This window comes from Phaseolus vulgaris, chromosome 1, assembly GCF_051622355.1.
Source record: "Phaseolus vulgaris cultivar YP4 chromosome 1, ASM5162235v1, whole genome shotgun sequence".
NCBI lineage: Eukaryota > Viridiplantae > Streptophyta > Magnoliopsida > Fabales > Fabaceae > Phaseolus > Phaseolus vulgaris.
Window position 1 is genome coordinate 10,284,625 of NC_143498.1, and position 20,997 is coordinate 10,305,621.

General features: G+C 35.2%; 2 protein-coding genes across 2 annotated transcripts; one reads left to right on the plus strand and one right to left on the minus strand.

The window, feature by feature from the left end:
* Positions 1-1,076: 1,076 nt before the first annotated feature.
* Positions 1,077-15,798, plus strand: LOC150029511 (LEAF RUST 10 DISEASE-RESISTANCE LOCUS RECEPTOR-LIKE PROTEIN KINASE-like 2.1). The gene is made up of 4 exons (XM_068615788.2): positions 1,077-1,904; positions 3,405-3,428; positions 13,150-13,173; positions 14,442-15,798. The coding sequence occupies exons 1-4, from the start codon at positions 1,130-1,132 to the stop codon at positions 15,677-15,679; spliced, it is 2,061 nt and encodes a 686-aa protein (XP_068471889.1). The 5' UTR covers positions 1,077-1,129; the 3' UTR covers positions 15,680-15,798.
* A 1,342-nt stretch (positions 15,799-17,140) lies between these two features.
* LOC137815484 (uncharacterized) lies at positions 17,141-20,760 on the minus strand. Its single transcript, XM_068618601.1, has 4 exons — positions 19,611-20,760; positions 19,104-19,401; positions 18,428-19,013; positions 17,141-18,319 (listed from the first exon to the last, which is right to left on the minus strand). The coding sequence occupies exons 1-4, from the start codon at positions 20,758-20,760 to the stop codon at positions 17,141-17,143; spliced, it is 3,213 nt and encodes a 1,070-aa protein (XP_068474702.1).
* Between the last annotated feature and the right edge of the window lie 237 nt (positions 20,761-20,997).

The window sequence follows — 20,997 nt, forward strand, 5'->3', positions numbered from 1 at the left end:
ATTTAGCGAATATTGTATTCGATAATTCACTGTTCCTTGTGGGATCGATATCCGTCCTTAGGGACAATTATTACTTTTGACAAACGCGGTACACTTGCCGTAAAAAGTCATCAAGTATTTTGAGAACTCAATAGTCTTTTTAGGAGTCTCCTTAGGCTATAAATAAGAGACTCCTCTCTTATAATTTTCAAACTTGATTGATATATGAAATTGTGTTTATGAAATTCTTAGTGCATTCTATCTAAGTCTCTATCTATGATGTTTCTTGCATTATTAAAAACTCAAGGAAGTTGGTCTAACCTCTTCCTTGACCCTTGCACCTTCTAAACTCACACCCAAACCCATAAACCTCCATAGTCATTCGATGTTTCTTCTACAAATCTACAAGTCTTTCGCCGCTTTCCATCAATTACATCCAATACACAAGAAGAATTGTATCATGAAGTGTACAATGAAAGTGTTTGTGTGTTCAATCAGATGAAGTAAGAATAATTGCATCTTTTCAACGAGACAAAAGACATAAAAAAAATGTTTATGTATGTCGAAAACTGATACTAGTAAACTATTATGCTTTATACTATGTTGTTTAAGTACAAAATAAAAAACTCATTTAAAGAATTCGTTGAGTAGGTATCAAATATTTATTGTAATATTTTTTTATTGAGTTACTTCTTTATTTGCTATGTAGTTCAAATTAAAGAAAAAAAATCAACAATGAAATAACTAATATTTTATTACATAATTTATTACACATAACTAAGATTTTAATACACAGAATAAAAGTTGTAAAAAAAATAGACGTAACCCTTAAAATTGAGAAATAAAAAATTCTAAAACAAATAAAATTTAAATGTAATTAATCAACTAGCTTAAATAAAATGACTTGACTAAATAAAGAAAACATATCTAATTTTAAAATAATAAAAATGATAAATTTTTTGATAAAAATATTAAAGACTTTTTAAAATTTTAAAATTATAATTATATAAAATATACTTTTACTGTAAATATATAAATTTTCTTTTACTGGTTTATACACTGTTCGTGTGTTCGTGAAATCTGTCTTTAAATGTCAGCTTGGATTGTGTTGGCAGTAGAAGTTTAAACAGAAAAGAGTTTGGGAGTAACCATGTGGAGAGAGAGAGCTTTGATAATCTTGGTGTTTCTGCTCCACCTAATTCATGGAGAAGATGCTTGCCCCCCCTCTTCCTGTGGGAAAATCAGCAACATATCTTATCCATTCCGATTGAAAGGAGACGCAAAAGGGTGCGGTCTCACCGGCTATGAGCTATCTTGTAAAAACAATATAGCGCTCTTCTCTTTGTACTCGGGAACATTTCATGTGCAGGCCTTCAACTACAATAATTTCACAATCCGAGTGGTGGATCCTGGACTTCAACAAACAAACTGCTCTTCTCTTCCTCGCTATTTCTTCTCTCCATCCAATTTCACTCCTTCTTACCAACCAATTCCTCCGTATCTCCATTATTATAGTCCCAAGAATACTTCTTCTTACCAAACAATTCCTTCGGTTTACCGGTATTATTATACCGAGCCGCTTGTTTATGAGCATATAGTGTTTTTGAATTGTAGCCATGGAGTGACTGAGATCCCTAAGTATGTGGATACTGGTGGATGCGTGACTTGGGAGTCGACCGGCTACATATACACTGTGGCTGGTGACCTAATTGCAGAGGACATTGAAGTTGGTTGTGATGTGAAGCTGGTTGCTCCCACATCTTGGTGGGGTTTGGACACAAATACATATTCATATGCCATGATGCATACTGCGCTAGTCTATGGATTTGAGCTTTCATGGATTCCTCTCGTCTGTCATGATCGTTGTGCAGATACTGACTGCTATTTCAGTTCTTCTAGCCAGACCCTTGAATGCTACAAAGAAGGTAAGGCAGTTCAGACTCTGTTTTTAATGTTTCTTTTTACAAGTAAAACTAAACCCAATTGTTCGGTTAAATTTGAGTTTGTTTATTTTTTATTTTTTATATTTACGAGCTAAACACTCTATCTGTACATTTTTTTATTATAAATTTTTATAAACACGTGTATATTATTTTGTATATTATGTGAGTTTTTTATTATATCAAAATAAAATAATAAAATATATTATATATATTATATTGAATTTACATTATAAAAAAATTAATTATAAGGAATCAAATATTTTAAATATTTATAATTTAATTAAATGTAAAATGTGAATAGTTATTTTTTTATAATTAGTTCTTTTCCCTGTATTTTATATTTATTTTGTAAATTTGTATTGTAATTTAAACATATCATTAAAGATAACATAGAAAAAATTGTATAATAATAAAATATTATTAAATATTATTATAAAGTATAGATAAATATATCTATATATTTAAAAAAATCAAACCTTATTAAATCATTTTATAAAAATAGTTGGCTTTCAATTCACCTATTTCCATAAAATGCTTCAAAGCCGTCTGAAACCGTTTAATTTAGTTTGTTTTTCTTATAGTAAATAAATAAAGTAAAAATTATTAAACAATTTCTGTAATAATAACAATAGTAATGATATAATCTTTAATAATCAATAAAGGATTCTCTTGTACTTAACTTTTTTTTATATATTTTATTATAATTTTTCTTTGATGTTTTGGAGGCTGCTCTTTATTATGAATTATCATAATAACTAAATTTTTAATTCTCTAAGTTTTGAATTTACGTTTATGTAATTGATTTTGGTATTCCCCTGATATAATAACGTTTTGATAACTATTTCTTCGTTATTCTGATTAAGGTTAAGTGTTTTGCATAGTTATTGTAAACTTGTTTTTAGCAAGATTTAAAGATTTACTAAATTCTTTTTCAGATGTCAATGCTTATTGTATTTATTGCTATAGTCATAGTGATTTCATTCTTTTGATTCAAAACTTCACACTTTAAAACAATAATCTTTGTCCACTCTATAATTTGCAAATCTTTCTAATTAATTTTTTTTATGTTAAGAGAAATTGATATTTTTTCTTTCATTAATCACTGACTAAAGGTAATTTGTATTTATCTCCATTATCTTCTTTAATAAATACCTATATTTATTCAATTAACTCCCCATATAAATAAGAGATATTTATCCATTATCACTAAAACCGTCTTTTACCTATTCAAAAAACTATATTTTAACATCTTAGATTTCAGTTCCGTATTATCGATAAAACATCACTTCATTAATTAAATATTTTTTAAGAAAAGTTAATTTATGATATGCATGAACTCATGTATAACATTTTTTGGTTTCAAAAAGAAATAAAAGCATTTAGATAGATTATGAACATAACCTTTGTGAAATTATGTAAATAGTCTTGCTTGTTGCGTTGTGCTTCTCTGATATTGATACTCTGTTCTTTTTGTATGAATAGCTTGGTGGCTGCACTATGTTTCAGGTCAGAATTCTACCTCTTTGGATTACCTATGTTTGAATTGGTACGTAATACCAAAAACTAATTTTGATTCTACATAATTATCATGTTACCTATTACACATTTTTTCATGCTTAAATATAGTTTTAATCTTTTAATTTAAATTTGAAATTTTTATATTGTTCTTTCAAATTAAAATTGTTTTCCCTTCCATTTTAAAATGATTTTTTTTCCTATTCTCGGTTTAAGCATTCAAATACTAATTGTAATTGAGAACAAAAGATAACGACTTATATATATATATAGAGAACCCTTGTGATAGGTTAATACTGCATCAGGTTTGCAGTTTTAGCTATAGACCATTCTCAAATCTATATTGGATAAGTATAACTTCAACACTAGAATCTTTTTACATTCCTAATCTAGTAATTGTATGTCACATCCTTAATCTAGTAATTGTATGTGATGTGGTGCTTAGGCCTACTCTATTTCTATTCATATCCTTGATAGAGTTGTAAGTATTGTTGCTCAAAGCTATGTCGAGCCTCCACTGCAATAGAGAAGTAATTCACTTTTTTTTTTTTTTTTTTTGCATATCCATGCTCATGTACACACACCTTTCCAACCTTTGGTTACCAATCATGACATAGAGTTATTCTCAGATATTATAACATGAAAAAAAAAAAACACTCATCATCCTCAAAGATCCTCAAAGAGGTGACTTTAACTACACTAAAAGTTTTACCAATTTTTCTAAGGATAATCATTACAATTATGCAAAACAACAAACATATATTCCAAACAAGAACCATCACAGATATTCAACAATTCAACTACTTCTTCCTTCGTATTCCAGTAGGTTTTTTTTTTTTTACATTTTTTACAACTTGGAACTAAACAACATTTGAGATAAAAAAACATAACCATTTTCCCTTTTCAGTTCCTTCACTCTGCATCGACAACAAATATAGCCAGTAACAAGGTCACTCTGCACTTTCAAGCCCTTCCCTACATTTTTGTTACAACTTATAGCGACAAACTCTACAATATTTTCACACCCCTCTACCACTTCATTTTATTCACTAGTCACAAGTTTTTTTATATATAACACCCAATCCGAATAGGAGAAATTAGTTGTAGGCACGTTATGGGTCAGCCATACCCACACATTCAGTTGTGTCATACAAAATATTTCATGTATACTTTCCCTTCCTTAAAGATAATCTTGTTTCAATGGTTCCAAATTGTCCACACAATAACTATCCATACTTCCTTCCATATTATTTTTATCTATCATTTAAATTCACATAGTTTAAAGTTTGGAAATGTTCCATTATGTCCCAGTTGTGTACAAATTAGATCCTAACCAATTTATCACACATAACCTAGACAATATAAGATTTATTACAGTGTAGTAGAATATGATTAAGTTACTCATTTTCCATTTTACAACCACAACTAGAAATATCACCAATTTGTAACTTGCCTAAAACTCTAGTTACTAAGTAATTTAACCCAGAAAAATAAACATGTCCAATATATAAAGATGACAGAGATGATAAATCAATAGTGGAGGTTGTCACAACTAGATTCTTTAACTCATCCAATATATAAAGTCCCCTTATCTACAACTTTCCTATTCAGCCTTCCAGATTGAGGATCTTACACATAACAATTAGTAGAAGAAAAGGGAAACAAGTTAAAGGTACAGTTGATTCCATAAGGGAGGTTGAATGGAGCCTAAACTGAAATCTCAAACCTAAAAAACAAAGCAAATGCAAAATCTAACAAGTAATAAATAAACAGAGAGAAATGCACACAAAATTTATATTGGTTCACCCAATAATAAGGGTTATGTCCAGACCGTTTGAGTAGGCTAGTCAAGAGCCTTTTAATATCACAAGTATTATACGTCTCTTCAGGTTATACAAATATTGTCCACCTCTTAAGGTACACCAGTATTCTTATAGTTTTACAGGTCACCAGTCCCAATCTCTCCCTTAGATCAAGACCTTTCAATATAATTAGAAAACACTTTCATTTTAAGAGAAAAATAAAAAGTCATAGGGTATACTTCATAGTTTGAAGAATTTACAATGGTTAAGTTCACAACCCAATTCTCACAAATCACTCTACAATAGCTTATATGAATGTGTATGCACAAATCTAAAGCACAACTTTAAAATCATTTATGTACTTTTTGAATGTTCATCATCTTCAAGGTCTTTATATAACTTTTTGAATATGATCGTTGAGACATTAAGGTTCTTCACTCTTCATAATAGCTATTAGACGCTCGATTTTTAGAAATAATTACTCTTGATTGATCTTTGCATGTTTTGAGCATGTGAGGCATTTCAAATTGTGTCTTTTTGTTCTTCCTAATCGAAAAAAATGCACGCGGAAGCAACACACATAATCAAAAATCAACTGCAGAAAATAAACAACACAGGATTTAACGTTGTTCGGTCGCCAACTGCAACCTACATCCACACGGACAACTATTAGGTTTTCATTTCTGTCCTATTGCACACCAATTACAAGTACAATGATCTCTTTAAATAGAAATTATAAAGGGGACACAATGATTAAGTCCATTCACTAAACATGGTGTCTAATCGGCCCAACCCAATTGGTCCTGACTTCATACCCAACAATCTCCCACTTGAAGCCACATAACAATGTTCACCTGCATTTCAACTGTGTACATGTACTTCTGTAATCTGTCGACGAAACTCAATGTTCCACCACTAGTTGCCACCAGCCTTCTTAATCATTTTGAAGACTTCGTTAAAACTCCCCTGAGTTTCAACACGTCAGTCATGATTGAAACTGTCACTGACCCGTTCTCTGTTCCTACCGGCTCCCACTTGCAAGAACTGACGGATCCTGGAACAACCTGAGAACAAACACTTTCCATATTCAACAAGAAATTTTCTGGAAAAGTTTCAACAGCTAGAATACTGGTTCTCCTAACCCACTACCGTCTAAGAACCTCAGCTGAAGCAGGACTCGTGCTCCCACTGCCATAAGTACCTCTAACTGGTCTACCTGAACCTTTCCATGCTCGTTCATCCTGAATCTGACTTGTGGCTCTAGGTTTCTCTCTTGTAAAGACAACCCTCTTCTGCCCACGAGATTCTGTGAACCGGACTTTGTTTATCTTCTGAACTGGGACGGTCACTCCCTCAGACGGTAATCCGACCATATACAGTGAACCTCCCTTTCTTCCGCAGGCCATGACAAGATTTCCCTTGACGACCTTCCACTGCTGATTTCCGAACTTCACATAATGTTCCTGTTCGTCCAACTACCTAACAAAAATCAAACTTTAAGTCAAGCTTGGAACAACTCTGACATCCTTCAAAGTCCAAAAACTGACTGACGTCTTCAACACTATGTCACCCATGCCCGTAACATCAATAGTTTTGTTGTCTGCTAGTCTTACCTTTCCAAAGTCTCCAATAACTAGATTATGCAATGCTTCAGAACTCATGACCCAGGAATTCACACTGCTATCCGCGCAACAGACTAAAAGGTCCTCGTCCGCGAAGTCTTCTGCAATGTTGACTTATTTATCATTTGGGCATTGATTCCTGAAATGCCCCACCTCCTTGCAGATCCAACATGTTACACTTGAGCAATTCCGAGTCTTTCACTAACTCCTTCTTTTGTTCTTGCTTCCACTATCCCTAATATTTTTCTTACCTCTAATGACATATAGTGATTCACTACATAATTCCCCATAACTCCTTCTTCGAACATCCTTACCAAGAATGAGATCACGAATCTTCTCAAAAGTGAATCCATCGGATCCTGCTGAAGTGGTAACTGTTGTAACCGTTCCAGACCAACTGTTAGGCAAAGACAATAGCAGTAGTAAAGCTTGAACTTCATCATTGAACTTAATGCCCACTGACATAAGTCTGGCTAAGATCAAATTCATTTTATTAATGTGCTCAGCAACTGAACTGTCTTAAATTCGTGTCGCAACGAAAAGCAGCCACACCCTGCACCTAGCACCGCACCGTCACTACTGCACTAGCAGATTAAAGCACGCGCCACTCTGCGTCTTCCGTTACTGTTATCACACTGCACCTCTATGTCGTCTCGCTCACCGCAAGAACCTGCACGTGTTAGCCGCGAAACACGATCCGTCGTCGCACTGCCTGGACATGACCCTACTACGAGCAACCCACACCGCTACACGTCGCACCGCCTACTGTGTGCACCTACCGCGAGTCGGAGGTCTGGGCTGTCGCGAATCTTGGGCCACTGTGAAACCCTAACTTTGGGACGCCGCTGCAACCCCTACGAAACCCTAGCTTTGTGACACTGCTGCCGCCTCTATGAAACCCTAACTCTGGGATGCTATTGCAACCCCTGTGAAACCCTAGCTTTAAGACGTTGTTGTCGCCTCTGCGAAACCCTAGCTTTGGGACGCTATTGCAGCCCCTACGAAACCCTAGCGTTGGGACGTTGATGTCGCTTTGCGAAACCTTAGCTTTGGGACGCTGTTGCTGCCTCTGCGAAACCCTAGCTTTGGGACGCTACTGCAACCTCAATTTTCATGTCTTGTCATCGATTAATTCTGCTGATTAGATCTCTAGTGTCTAAACGAACCAAGCTCTGATGCCACTTTATGGGAAAAGACGCACGCGGAAGCAACACACATAATCACGAATCAACTGCAGAAAATAAACAACACAGGATTTAACGTGGTTCGGTCGCCAACTACAACCTACATCCACACGGGCAACTATTAGGTTTTCATTTCTATCCTGTTGCACACCAATTAAGTACAATGATCTCTTTAAATATAAATTATAAAGGGGACACAATGATTAAACCCACTCACTAAACATGGTGTCTAGTCAGCTCAACCCAATTGGTCCTGGCTTCATACCCAACACTTCCAATATGAATGCTAAGGCTTTAATACTCTTTATTGAGATATCCTCTTGAATCTTCCACGTTGTTCTTCTCCTTGAATGCACTAGACGCTTGAAATGAAAACTTCTTCTCTAGTGCAATCTGCGCTTTCTTGAGTCATTGTAAACATTTCAAAATTCTTCTTTAACTATATTCAATCTAAACATTGAAGCTTGAATCATTTCTTCACTTGAATATTCTTTTCTTTGTATTGTTCATCATCTTCCACGTATTAGACTCTAAATATGGAAATATTGGCTTTGATGAGATTGATGAGTCTTTAACATATATTTGTTCTTCAAATACTTTCTTTATATGTATGAACTTTGTCCCTTGAGATTTGAACCTCCATTGACTTGATTCTTTCCTATTATGCATTATTCATCTTCTTCTTCATGGTACACACTCAAATAGGAAAGTTTTTATATGAGCCTAGATGTCTGCCCAACCTGGCGACCTGGCAACCCTACTAGTAGTGCTAAATGAGTTATAGACTTTAGTTCCATGAAATAAAAAAATATAAAAATTCATAAAAGGTGGGAGAGAAGAGAAGTTGTAGGGATATCGTGTGCGGAAGCGTAATAATTTCAACCAAAGATTATGAGAAATTAAAGTAACAAAGAAAATGAGAATGATACCAGAAATTTTTAGGTGGCAAACCCCTTTAAATAGAGGTAAAAAACCACCGGCGAGAGAGCCAAAACTTCCACTATAATGGTACTGGGAGTACAATGAATTCCTCCCAGACTAATAGATAAATAGCCCTAAAACAAATCCTCTCTATATGGGTTAAACACTTACACCTAAGAGCAGAAATAGAGAGTATAGGAGAAGAGAGAGGAAGCAAGTGTGTGTTGTTGTTTGTTGTGTGTTACATTGCTTGAAGGAAGCCACTATATATAGTGGTTCTAGGAGACAACAATAATAAATACAATTAATGGTAATTAACCTCCCTTTTGATGACAATTAATTGTAGTAAGAAACCTCCATTTGATGACAATTAATTGTGGCAAGTAACCTCCAAATTATATCAAGAAAATGGAAAAGTGAGTCATAACCCACAAATCTCCACCTTGACTTGCCTTTGACCGGAACAATCTCTCGCCAAGAAGCCTTGATTAAGTATGGATAATACCAGCTAAGTTCAGGCAATGATCGAACTTAGCCGATGGAAGTGGCTTGGTCAACATGTCTGCAGGATTTTCGGCTGTATGAATTTTTTCAACAATTATATCTCCTGTATCAACAATGTCTCGGATAAAATGGTGTTTAATTTCAATGTGCTTGGTCCTTGAGTGATACTTACTGTTCCTGGTTAAGTGGACAACACTCTTGACTATCACAAAATATAACAAGAACATCTTGTTGAGGACCAAGTTCACTTACCAAGCCTCGAAGCCATATAGCCTCTTTCATACCTTCTGTAGCAGCAATATATTCTGCTTCAGTGGTGGACAAAGCCGCAATGGCTTGAAGTGAAGAATACCAGCTAATAGTAGACCCACATAGGGTAAAAATGTAGGCTGAAAGTGAACTTCTCCGATCTAAATCACCATCATAGTCAGCATCAACATAGCCAACTGCTCCTCCGGTATCGGCTCTATGTTGATCAAATACCAAACCAAGATCTGGAGAACCTTTCAGATAACGATGTATCCATTTAATGGCTTCCCAGTGTGCCTTGCCTGGATTATGCATGAACTTGCTAACAATGCTAACAACATAAGCTAAATCAGGTCTAGTACATACCATAGCATACATGAGACTTCCAATTGCATTTGAATACGGGACATGTGACATGCGATTTTTGTCCTCGTCTAATTTTGGACACTGATATGATGACAACTTGAAGTGGGAGGCAATTGGAGTATTAACAGCTTTGCAATCTCGCATTCCAAATTTGTCAAGCATCTTAAGAACATACTTCTTTTGTGATAGAAAAAGTTTTCCAGCTTGACGAACTATGTTGATCTCAATTCCTAAAATTTTCTTGGTAGGACCTAAGTCCTTCATATCAAATTCACTACTAAGCTGAGCCTTTAACTTGTTAACTAAAGATTTATCTCTTGCGACAATCAACATGTCATCAACATATAACAACAAGTATATAAATGACCCATCAGATGTCTTTTGAAAATAAACACAATTATCATAGCTACTTCTTAGCACGAGGTTCTAATTTTCCCTCGTTTACATGAGAATAAGCAGGGCAACCAAATATTTTAAGATTAGAATAATCAACAGAGTTACCTGACCAAACTTCTTCTGGAATGTTGCAATCAATTGATTTGTTAGGAGAGCGGTTTATCAGATAACATGTCGTTGAAGCCGCTTCAACCCAAAAACATTTGCTCAAACCAGAATGGGAGAACATGCAACGAACTCTCTCCAGGATAGTTCTATTCATTCTTTCTGCAACCCCGTTCTGTTGTGGAGTCCCTGGATGGTGAGGTGTCTGGAAATGCCTTCTTTCTTGCAGAAGTCATTGAATTCATTCGAACAGAACTCAAGGCCATTGTTTGTCCTTAGCCTCTTTATCTTCTTGCCAATCTGATTCTCAATCAATAATTTCCACTCTTTAAAAGTGGAAAATGTTTCATTCTTATGTTTAAGGAAATACACTCATAGTTTTCGTGAGAAATCATCAATAATTGTCATCATATAACGACATTTACCTCTGGAGGGAACTTTTGACGGACCCCAAAGATCCGAATGAATATAATCCAAAGTACCTTTGGTTTTGTGTATGGCTTTAGAAAAACTAACCTTTTTCTGCTTACCAAAAATGCAATGTTCACAGAAATCAACCTTTCCAGTACAGTGGTTACCAAGGTGACCCTTCTTCTTGAGGATTAGAATTCCCTTCTCACTCATGTGGCCTAATCTCATATGCCACAACTTGGTGTTATCTTTGTTGGGTGAGGCAACAGCTGCAGAACCTGTAACGGTTGAATCCTGCAGCACATACAAACTATCACATCGAATTGCCTTTAGTAACACAAGAGCTCATTTAGACACTTTTAAAACTCCACCTTCAGCTGAGTATCAGCACCCATGAGATTCAAGGGTGCCTAAGGAAATGAGATTGCGTTTCAACTTAGGGACATATCTGACACCTGTTAAAGTTCTAACAATTCCATCATGTGTCTTGATTTTGATTGTTCCTTCACCAGCAACTTTGCATTGAGCATCATTTCCCATCAAAACAAGACCATTATAAAGTGGTTCATATGTGGTAAACCAATCTCTATTGTGAGACATGTGAAAAGTACAACCAGAATCAAGAATCCATTCATTTTTAGACTTTTGTTCAGTGTTGGAAGCTACAAAACAATCCCCATCAGATTCAGTTTCAACAATACTAGCTTCGGCAAATTTTTCTGGTTGTTTACCATTTCCCTTATCTTCTCTATCTTGCTTATTTTTCAATTTATAACATTCAGAGATCTCGTGTCCCTTTTTCTTGCAATAACGACAATATTTGGAGTTCTTGCCTCTAGATTTTGACCTAGATTTATGTTTAGTGTTCCTACCTTTCTCTTGGTTTCTCCTTCTAACTACTAATCCTTCACCAGAACTTTCAGAATGAATTTGAGTATCAAAATTTTCTTTGGCTAGTAAATTAGTCTTGACATCATCAAAGCTTAAGGTAAGATAATTACCGTATAACATAATTTCTTTGAATTGTCGATGCGAGGGTGTTAGAGAAACAATAAGTAGAACAACTTTATCCTCATCATCAATTTTAACATCCAAATTTTCCAAATCAATTATGATGGAATTAAATTCATCAAGGTGAGATTGGATGGGAGTACCTTCAAACATTCAGAGTGTAAAGAGTCGCTCCTTTAACCAGAGTTTGTTTGCAAGACTTTTGGTCATGTATAGAGACTCCAATTTAATCCATATGCCTGTTGTAGTTTTCTCATTGATGACCTCACGCAACACCTCACGGGACAAGCATAACTGGATTGCAGACAATGCCTTTTCATCCATCTCATCCCACTGCTCCTCCGTCATAGTGGTTGGTCTCATCATTTTACCTGTCAAAACTTTCTTTAAACCATTCTGGGTGAGAACAGCTAGCATCTGGACTCGCCAGATAGCAAAACTGATTTTACCACCAAATTTCTCAATATCCAATTTTGACATTATTGAACAACAGATCCTGGTTGAAGTATAATGGTACTGGGAGTACAATATGAATTTCTCTAAGACTAATAGATAAATAGCCCTAAAACAAATCCTCTCTATATGGGTTAAAAACACTTACACCTAAGAGCAGAAATAGTATAGGAGAAGAGAGAGGAAGCAAGTGTGTGTTACATTGCTTGAAGGAAGCCACTATATATAGTGGTTTTAGGAGACAACAATAATAAATACAATTAATGGTAATTAACCTCCCTTTGATGACAATTAATTATAGTAAGAAACTTTCATTTGATGACAATTAATTATGGCAAATAACCTCCCAAAATCATGTTTTATTTCTTTTCTAGTTTAAAATGTTGAAAACCGTCTTTAAAATTTAAATTTAGACAATTAAAAATCGCAGTAAATTGGAAATCCAAAATTACCTTCCGCGTCTATGAAGGATAAAATAACATTTTGTAAATTACGTAAACAAAGATTTCACAATAAGATATAACAATGGAAAGTTATAACAATGGAAAAAACGAGTAAAACACCAAATCGTTCCCTAGATTTTAAATTACTTTTTATTTTGACCTTTTATGTAAAAGAATATTTTATTTTAATTTTGTCAAACTATTTATTAACTCAAAAGATTTTTTTTATTTTTTATTTTTTGCAGAGACTATTGGTGATATCATATACGGTGAGTTCCTCTATTTCTATATATATTTTTTAAGTAAAAAGGGAAAGAATAGTTTACTTTGTCTCTATCCCACGGTTTTATTCCTCTATTTCTATAAATAATAAGTATGATGTAACAAGTTTTTTTATAAATATATTTATTTGCATAAAAAATAAATAAATTCTTTTAAATTTAAAACTAATTTATATGTAAACTATTTTTTAGACATTCTTTTATATAACCTTTTTAAATTTTAATTTCTAATTTATAAATAATTTTATTTCATTTTTATTTTTTTTATTTTCTTTTATAAAAATATTTGTAAAACAATTTTCCAAATATAACTAATATTATTTGTACATACTATTTTTGGAAAAATAGTTCTATAATAATTTCACTTTATTATTAATTTTTTATTGATGAAATCTATCACTTTGATTCTTGGACTCTTCCAATATACTTTTAATAATAACAATTTGTGTACAGGTGCTAAAAGAGTAACTTTTTTCCATTCTATATGTTAACAACTTTTTTTGGGAAAACTCATCCACATTTTTATTACATTAAAAAAATATAATTTTAAAAATAAATAATTTTCTAAACAAGATATTGAAAAAGAATAAAATTATAAAATTTAAAATGTATATAATTTTGTTAAAATAATACTAAAATAACATATGGTGGCTATCTATACACTATATAAAGGGCACAGAGTTTTTAACCACCCTTAGTGTTTTCTTTGTTTTATTTGAATAAAAAAAATTGGATACATAGGCGCGCATGTACTAAAAAAGTTTTTAACCACCGCTTTTTAAGTAAAAAAGTTATTTACATATTTTTTTTAATAGAGATAAATTATTTAATTAAATAAAGAAGTATTTTTTTTATAAAATTCATGTTATTTATTTATTAAAAGGTAAAATTATATAATTATAAATAACGTCAAAGATAGTTATCAAATGTTTTTTTTTATAATGATATATTATTTTTAATAGAAATAAGTTATTTAATTACTCATTTTATAAAATAAAAAATTATGTTTTATTTATTAAAGTATATAATATTTTAATTAAAATATAACATAAAAATAATTATTTATATTCGCACTATACAATAGTATAGATAATAATAATAATAAATATAAATAAATTTAAAAGTTTAAAGATTTATTATTATTTTATTAATAAAAAAAGTTTACAAGTGATTTTTTTATTTATTTTAAGGAAGGTGTGAATTTCTTTTTTCTTTCTTCATTACAGTATGATGACATTTGTCATATTAATTCACAGGATTAATTTTAGTAATATATGGGCCAAACCAAAATCTTAAACGTTACGGTGCATATGGCTCAGTAACGATTACATTGGGACACTATGTTATACCATACTTCATAGTTAGATATGTTGTAGGCACGATATTGCTTATTGTTCTTTTGATATACAAGTGGAGAAGAAGACATTCTTCAGAATATGAAAATATTGAAAGTTATTTAGAGCAAAATAGCTTGATGCCTATTCGATACACATACAAGGAAATTAAGAAGATGGCCAAAGGTTTTGGTGAAAAATTGGATGAAGGAGGTTATGGCTCTGTATTTAAAGGAAAGTTGCGTAGTGGATCTTGTGTCGCTATAAAAGTGTTACAAAACTCAAAAGGTAATGGACAAGACTTTATCAATGAAGTTGCAACAATTGGAACAATACATCATCAAAATGTAGTGCACTTAATTGGATATTGTGCTGAGAGCTCAAAAAGAGCCATTGTTTATGAGTTCATGCCCAATGGATCTCTAGATAAATTTATATTTTCGAGAGAAGAAAATCCACATTTAACCTATGACACAATATATAATATAGCAATTGGAGTAGCACGTGGGATTTCATATCTACACCATGGGTGTGAGATGCAGATTTTGCATTTTGACATTAAACCCCACAACATCCTGCTTGATGAAAAATTCACCCCAAAAGTCTCTGACTTCGGATTGGCAAAACTATATCCAACAAACAAAAGTGTTGTGACTATGACAGCAGCAAGAGGGACAATTGGATACATGGCTCCAGAATTGTTTTATACAAATATAGGAAGAATATCATATAAGTCTGATGTTTATAGTTTTGGAATGCTTCTGATGGAGATAGCAAGCAAGAGGAAAAACTTAAACCCCCATGCCGAGCATTCAAGCCAACTTTACTTTCCCTTTTGGATTTATGATCAACTTGACAAAGAGAGAGATATAGAAATCCAAGATGTCATAGAGGATGAGAAGAAAATTACAAAAAAGATGATGATAGTTTCACTTTGGTGCATACAATTAAAACCAAATGATCGTCCTTCCATTAATAAGGTAGTCGAAATGCTTGAAGGAGACATTGAGAACCTTGAAATACCTCCAAAGCCTTCTCTGTATCCATATGAAACATTGAAAAGAATCTTCTCTGACCAAACAACATTGCCTGACTTCATTAGTTCTTCAAGTTATTCCATGGAGATTGCCACTAATGCTCCACTAGATGCAAGTATTTGATATTGCATATTAGTTATTTATTTGCATGGAACTTATTAAACATTGTTCATCTATAATATTTACAATATTTACATTGCCTGAGTTATTTCCTATTGAAAGTTTAAAAATAATTGTTACCAAATTTAAAAATGTGTTCAAAGTTTTCCCATATGTTCATTATACTATGGTATTTGTAGCAACCTAGTTCTTTTAATTGTAATTTAAAACTTGATCAAATATAATAATAACTGAGAAACTAAATTTGGTTAAAAATAACAAATTAAATAGGTATATTTTTTGGTAAGTGTCTCTTCAAAATTCTACAATAGAGATTGTGTAGTAAGCTAGATAACAGAAAAGGATATATGAAAGTAATCAAACAATCAAGAAATCGTCAAATCAAACATAATTGGTTACTTTAATTAATTTTATTTCAATTTGATTCTAAACACGTATTTTAAGAAAAGTTTTGATGAGTGTGAAATTTTTTTTTTATCAGCAAAGAATTAATTTAATTAAAACTGGGACACTTAAGGGGTGTCCCAACCCGTATACAAAAAGTACTTATAGCTACTTACACGTGTGAACCTGTAGAAACCTTATAGATATAGCTACAAGTGACTTCTACCATCCAAAACCATTTGCTGCATAAAATCCTTTAAGCTTCGGCAGTATGGGAAAGCACAATCCCACTCTTCCATTCATTCCTATTACTAAATCACCCATAAGCATGGCCTATCCAAGATAGCAAAATATCGGGAACCCCAATCTGCACACAGTTTCATTCCTTCGTAACCAGAAACCTTCCACAGAAAATCTATTTTCCATCCACAGAGAATGCATCTGTTATCTTTCCCTGTTATGGTATATATCAGTGGATGAGTGTGGCGCACCTACTAACCTTTCACCATTCCATTCCTTATCTGCACTATACCAATCCAAACCTACACCTGGGAACTCCTCTATTCCATCTTGCACCGAACTCAGCCATTGCAGCGCCCTCATCCAAACTGGCCAAGTCCATTTCACCTTAGCACCTATAAGCAGCAGCTCCAATCTTCACAGTACCTGCCAACAACCAATGCACCCATTTGCTGCATATCCTCACGCCTTTCTCAGCCCTTTTGGTTAATGGTCCACGCCTTATAGCAGTTTACAGCAGGCATATACTCAATGTTCTGTTGGACCGTGCCTTCCTGCTTCCCTCTTATGTAGTTAGACCCCTGTCCATCGCTAGCAAGTAAAACTCTCCTCTGCCCCGAGCTAGCCTTGTCATCCTAACCGCCTTACACCAGCTGTTCTTCACCCTCATTACTGCAATTCCTTGCCACTCCAGTACTGGTCCAAGATATTCTTCTACACCATAGCCGCCCTTCCAGTTCTGCTACATATTACTACCTGCACTTTGGAGCTCCCCTAGTTACGTCCCAATTCACTCAGGGCCAACCTAACCCCCTTGACCCCTCTGCTGGACATGAAAATCTATTTAACACTCTTTATACAACTACCCGGGTTAATTGTCCAATCTGAGAAAGAGTAATTAAAAGACTTGGTTCTATGTTTTAGCCAAGACCAGGATTTTAGCTGCGCCATCTGAATCATCTCCTCTACATCCACAACTCCTTGTTTGAACAGAATGGAATTTCTCTGGTCCCAAATACCTCTTATAATCGCTGCCCAAATACCTTTCCACACCAAGATTTGTTTTCCACTGGCCTGAGTACAAAGAAAACTCTCAAAATGGGATTGAATCTCATTATTTTGTACTAACACAATTCCCAGCCACTTTTGGCAAAGGGACCAAACATGCTGCGCAAACACACATTCAATGAATAGATGCTGTGATGATTCCTCCATATTCCGACACAGAACACAAACTGTGGATTCCATCTGCACACCTCTTCTCACCAGGGCCTCCCGTGTTGGAATTCTGTCTATGAGCACTCTCCACGCTGTTACTAGCACATTAGGGAATGCTGTGGCTTTCCAGAGGAGATAAAAAATCACGTGTTGTGTCCCTCTTAAATGCTTGCCTAGGCAAATGTAGGCTAAGCTCACCGTGTACCTCTCTAGCTCATCCTTCCCCCACACTTGGGTGTCGTTTACATATCTCTTCACATCAGAACCTGAAATTCTTTCACTAAGATTTCTCTCCATCTCAGATTCCCACTCAAATCTCTCCCTCCTCCATTGTATCCTCCAATGCCATTCAGATCCCTCCCACTCTCCAGCTTCCTTAATTTTTTCCTCCTGATTCGCCGCTAAGGAATACAATCTTGGAAAACCAGTTTTAAGACTTGTATTACCATTCCACACATCCTCCCAAAAACTAATCTTATCCCCCTTTCCTAATTTCCATCGTAGCTCTTCTTTGAACCAACCTTCTCCTTCTCCCTCCCTACAGATCTTCTTTAAATCTCTCCACCACCATGATTGATATTTCACTGGAATCCGTGTCTCCTCTAGTTGCAAACCATATTTTGATAGAAATACCTCCTTCCACTTCCCTGGCTCTTGTGAGATGAGCCGCCATCTCCATTTTGCTACAAGGGCAAAATTCAGCTTTCTAATATCCTTAATTCCCAGTCCTCCATCTTCTTTCTGCTTGCACACCTCTCCCCAACTTACCCATGAAATCGGCCTGTTTTCTTTTCCCCACCCCTAGAGAAATTTTCTCCGAATACTAATTATGCTTTTGTAGACCGATTCTGGTGTTTTAAACACGGACAGATAAAAGAGAGGTATTGCAGTGAGCACAGACTTAATTACACAGGTCCTTCCTGCCAAGGACAGATACCTCCCCTTCCACACACTTAATCTGGCCTTCAATTTTTCCAAAACAGGTTTCCAGAACGTTTCTTTCCTTGGATTTCCTCCTACTTCTATTCCCAAGTACTTAAACGGGTATCCCATCTGACCACAATTTAAGAGTTTTGAATAGCATCTAAGATTCGAATTGTCAACATTTATACCTACTAGACTTGATTTGTGGAAGTTAATTTTCAGCCCAGATGCTATCTCAAAACCCCTTAAAATTGCTTTCATACTCACTACATTGCTCCATGAGTCTTCGCAGAAAAAAAGGGTGTCATCCGCATACTGCAGGAAGCTCACAACTACCTCCTTACTTCCAATCTTTATTCCCGCCAAAAGGTTGGCTTTTATCGCCTGCCTGACTAGTCCAGCAAGACCTTCAGCCACAACTGTGAAGAGGAACGGTGCTAAGGGATCTCCCTGTCTCAAACCTCTTGTCGGTCTGAATTCTTCAGTTGGACTCCCGTTGACTAGGACAGACACTGTGGCTGACTCCATACATCCTCTGATCCATTGAATCCAGGTATTATGAAAACCCATCCTATCAAGCATATCATACATGAAAACCCATCCTATCAAGCATATCATACATGAAAACCCATCCTATCAAGCATATCTTACCGAATCATACGCTTTTTCAAAATCAACTTTCAAGCACAACCCGCTTCTCCCCTTCCTTCTAAGATCCTCAATCACCTCGTTTACCAATATCACACTATCCGTGAGACCCCTATCCTTAATAAAAGCAGACTGGCTCTCATCTATTATTGCCGGTAACACTTTCTTTAACCTTCCTGCTAATACCTTAGCAATGACTTTATAAATCGCACCCACTAAGGATATGGGTCTGAACTGATCGAGCTTGCAAGGATCCTTAACTTTTGGAACAAGTGCTATGAACGAAGCGTTGCACCCTTTGGGAATACACCCTGTTTTATAAAATTCCGCTATTGCAGCTACAAAATCAGCCTTTAAGTACTTTCAGCTTTTCTTGATGAACTTAAAATTGAATCCATCCGGGCCTGGACTTTTTGAGCCTTCACATTGCCACACCGCCTCCTTAATTTCTTCCTCAGAGAAGATCTCTATCATTCGCAAGTTGTCTCCAGAAGACTTTTAGCTTCTCTTCGAACAGTACTAGGCTCCTCACACCATAGGCCTGCTACCTCTACCCCTTTCACTTCATTCCTTAGTCTCCTCCACCTAAGAGTTGAGTGGAAAAACCTAGAGCAAGAGTCACCAAATCTGAACCAGTTTGTCCTAGCCTTTTGACGGATAAGAGACTCTAGCTTATTATCCGTCTCCCAAAGCCTTCTAATCAGATTTGTTCTAGCTTGCTTCTGACTTTCCCCCATTTGGCCGTTACAATTTTGACCATCAAAGGTCTCAATTTCCTGCATTATAGAGCTCTTGATCAAGTTCAAATTCCCAAAAACGTCCCTATTCCAAACTTTCAGATCCACCTTCAGGAGTTTAAGCTTTTCCTTAAGCCCTTTAACTGCACCTCCTTCGGTTGAATATGACTTCCACTTTTCCTCCACCATTCCAGCAAAGCCTTTTTCCGAGAGCCATGCATCTAACGACCTAAAGGGCTTGGGACCCCAATCCTTGTCCAGGCATTTAATCATCAAAGCACAATGGTCTGAGACCTCCCTTCTTTGAACATACTGCTTGCAGGTAGGCCAACACTGTAGCCACTCCTCTGTTACAAGAGCTCTATCTATCCTGCTCTTTGCTGTTCCATTTGCTTTGAACCAAGTAAACTTTTTCCCAACAATGGGCAAATCCATCAGCAGATTTGTCTCTATAAACCCATTAAACTCCTTCATCTCTTTTATAAATTCTCCCCTATCTACCCCTTGTCTTTCAGCTCGTCTTCTTATAGCATTGAAATCCCCACAGAAGCACCACATCCCAATCTGTGAATTTTCTTTACACTTGGACAATTCCTCCCAGAGAATTTTCTTCTCTTTTAGAGTGCATGCTGCATAGACATTAACCACACAACACCTTCGAGATGATTTCCCATGCAGACCCACAACAGCTATGTACCCTTTCCCCATTGAATGACTTTCATACTTAAACACATCTTTATGCCACAAAGAGAGAAGACTTCCTCTGCCACTCTCCCCTCCATTATGGATCCAACCAATGTTGTTATCCCCCCAAATAGAGAAACACCTAGCATCTGTTATTTCTGTAGTCTTTGTTTCCTGTAAGCACATGAATTCCACTCCCTCCGTCAAAATACACCTTCTCAAATAACGCACTTTTGTTCCTCCCCCCATACCTCTAATATTCAGGTTAAAAATCAGCATCTAAATCTCTTTGTCTACCCTACTCTGCATTATTCTTCACTTCCTGATCTCTATCTTCCATTATGATAAATTCTTGAACCACCTCATCTTCCTCTCCTCTGTAGGCTAACCCAAACCGTTTTCCAACTGCCCAAAGGTTATCTGACTCCTCCCTGCTTTCTGGACTATGTACTCTAGCATTACATAACAATATGTCCCCGTCAGAAA